This window comes from Aplysia californica, unplaced genomic scaffold, assembly GCF_000002075.1.
Source record: "Aplysia californica isolate F4 #8 unplaced genomic scaffold, AplCal3.0 scaffold00585, whole genome shotgun sequence".
NCBI classification, from domain to species: Eukaryota; Metazoa; Mollusca; class Gastropoda; order Aplysiida; family Aplysiidae; genus Aplysia; species Aplysia californica.
Genome location: NW_004797855.1, coordinates 246,013 through 248,375, shown reverse-complemented (window position 1 = coordinate 248,375; position 2,363 = coordinate 246,013). Strand labels below are relative to the sequence as shown.

The following is a 2,363-nucleotide window of genomic DNA, read 5'->3' as shown; positions in this document are numbered from 1 at the left end:
GGCGTGGGAGACGAGTGTTATTTACCATACAAAAAGGCAAATACACACGTGTTTGCCAATATCTTACCTACCTTGAAAAGTCAGCAAAAGCTGGGTTGGGTTGTGTGATATTGAAGGATCCAAAGATTTCCACCCTCCCTAACGCAGTGTGTATTTGGAAGAAAAAAAACCAAACTAACAAACATACAATAGAGTGTGTAATGGTCATAAAGGTCACGTTTTTACGACGACCTTCCCCCGTTCTGTAAGGTTACCATTCACACGACAGCTGAAAAAAACCTAGTCAAGATGGTAAACACTTTTGAATTCCTTAAAAACATGCTGTCTGAATCGAGCCCTATAATTGTTTTAAAAAGTAACTATCGAAATCATCTCATGAATTTTTTATGGGCATCTGGGGCGTACTCTGGTAACAGTCTACTCTATTGTACACAGAAAACGTAAGGTTGGTTCCTGACCTCATGTCAAGAGAATGGACGACAACCGGATTCCGAAGCAACTTCTCTATGGAAAACTTGCCCAGGGAAAGAGACCAAGAGGAAAGGCAAAATTGAGGTACAAAGGCACCTGCAAAAAAAGCTTATAGAAGCTTGGAGTAGATGTTAGAATTTGGGAAGAAATAGCTAAGAACAGGAAAACACGGAGGAAAATGATAAAGGAAAGAACTATAATGCTACAGAGCAGCCTTAGAAACAAACAGGCTGAGAAGTGTCAACGACGAAAGGAAAACAGCGGAAATACAGAGGTTCGATCCACGTCACTGATATGCGAGCACTGCGACAGGATCTGCGCTTCAAACACAGAAAGAATTAGCCTGAAAGAAGCTGCATGAAGACGACATAGAGACCATCTTAAGCTAAACTGACCGTCAGCATAGACGAAAACAGCCATACATATTATTATTATCCCAACAGTCGGGGTTGATGCCAGCCAAAGGGGGTCGAATCATCCGATCTCTTGAATGGTCGAAACTCGTACAGAAACGTTGAGTATAATATGAATTATTTCGTCTTTTTTTTCATTTTATTAATTCATATCGTATCAGATAGGCTCGTTTGATTTGAAAAGCTTTCTGAGAAGCACTTGAAAATTATCGACGGGGTGCAATTATTGCTGATGATTCGGTGTTCCTAAGTGTTTAAATATTTCTTTTTCACTTTAATTACTGTGTGTATGGGTTTCTGATGGCTGAGATTCAATGGTCTGGGTTTACTCTGGCTGAGATTAAAATGGTGTGAGTTTTAAAGGGGCAAAGATTTAAATGGCTACATTGATCTCTGGGCTCGGTTCAATCTTGAGAGTTTTTTGTGCTCTGCACTTGTGGGTGGTTGTGCTGTTTGGCTCTGGGATAACCACCGCTGGTGGGAAGAGCGTAAAATATGCTTTTTTTAGACCACCAAGGGATCTTTAACGTGTGCAACTTGCACACGGGATTGCCGAGATTTTTGGCCCTTGATATATATATATATATAACTATTTTATATATGTATATGTGTATGTATATATATATATATATATATATATATATATATATATATATATATATAAAATAATAATAAAATTAATAATGATATTATTTTATATGTGTGTGTGAGAGAGAGTGTATATGTGTGTGTGTGTGTGTATGTGTGTATGTGTGTGTTTTTATTTAAATAGATAGATAGATAGATAGATAGATAGATAGATAGATAGATAGATAGATAGATAAATAGATAGATAGATAGATAGATAGATAGATAGATAGATAGATAGATAGATAGATAGATAGATAGATAGATAGATAGATAGATAGATAGATAGATAGATAGATAGATAGATAGATAGATAGATAGATACACGCGAACGGCAATCCCCAGAGTGTAAATGTATTAAACTTATGGGACCTCCTCTAAAAAACGATAATATGGAGATATATTGTCAATGGCAGTATAATATTCAGTATCGTCAAATTTCAGAAGCGCCGAAGAGCCAAAAAATACATGTTTGCTTCTCAACAGCCAGTAGAATGGGAGAGACAGAGGGGAAGAGCGGGGACAAGGGGGGGATAAAGGGGGGGAGGGAGAGAGATGGTGTGGGAGAGAAAGAAGGGGGGTGGGATTTACTTGGAAGGAAAAAAGATGGGGAGCACATAACATACAAAGAAAATTGTGACCCAAACAGATGCAGAAAAACTGAACTAGCTCAAAAAAAGAAGGAAAAAAATTCGAAGCCAAAGTACAATTACCTTTACAGACACCTTCTGTGATGTCCGAGACAATAGAATCCAGCTCTGAGAAGCTGGCTAAGCTTCTGATATGGGTGCAACTTGGCTCAGAGGCGATACCATCTAGTTCAACTCTGTCAATCCTACTTCCAACACCTGG

General features: G+C 38.2%; 1 protein-coding gene across 1 annotated transcript in view; it reads right to left on the bottom strand.

Moving 5' to 3' along the window:
• The window catches only part of LOC101847682, a 20,692-nt gene that overhangs the window by 14,831 nt on the left and 3,498 nt on the right, over nucleotides 1–2,363 (bottom strand). Inside the window, exons 2-4 of the mRNA XM_013087409.2 lie at nucleotides 2,225–2,359; nucleotides 1,270–1,358; nucleotides 255–279 (exon numbers count right to left, since the gene is read on the bottom strand). Coding sequence (XP_012942863.2) covers nucleotides 255–279; nucleotides 1,270–1,358; nucleotides 2,225–2,359 — 249 coding nt within the window. The remainder of the gene's footprint in view (nucleotides 1–254; nucleotides 280–1,269; nucleotides 1,359–2,224; nucleotides 2,360–2,363) is intronic.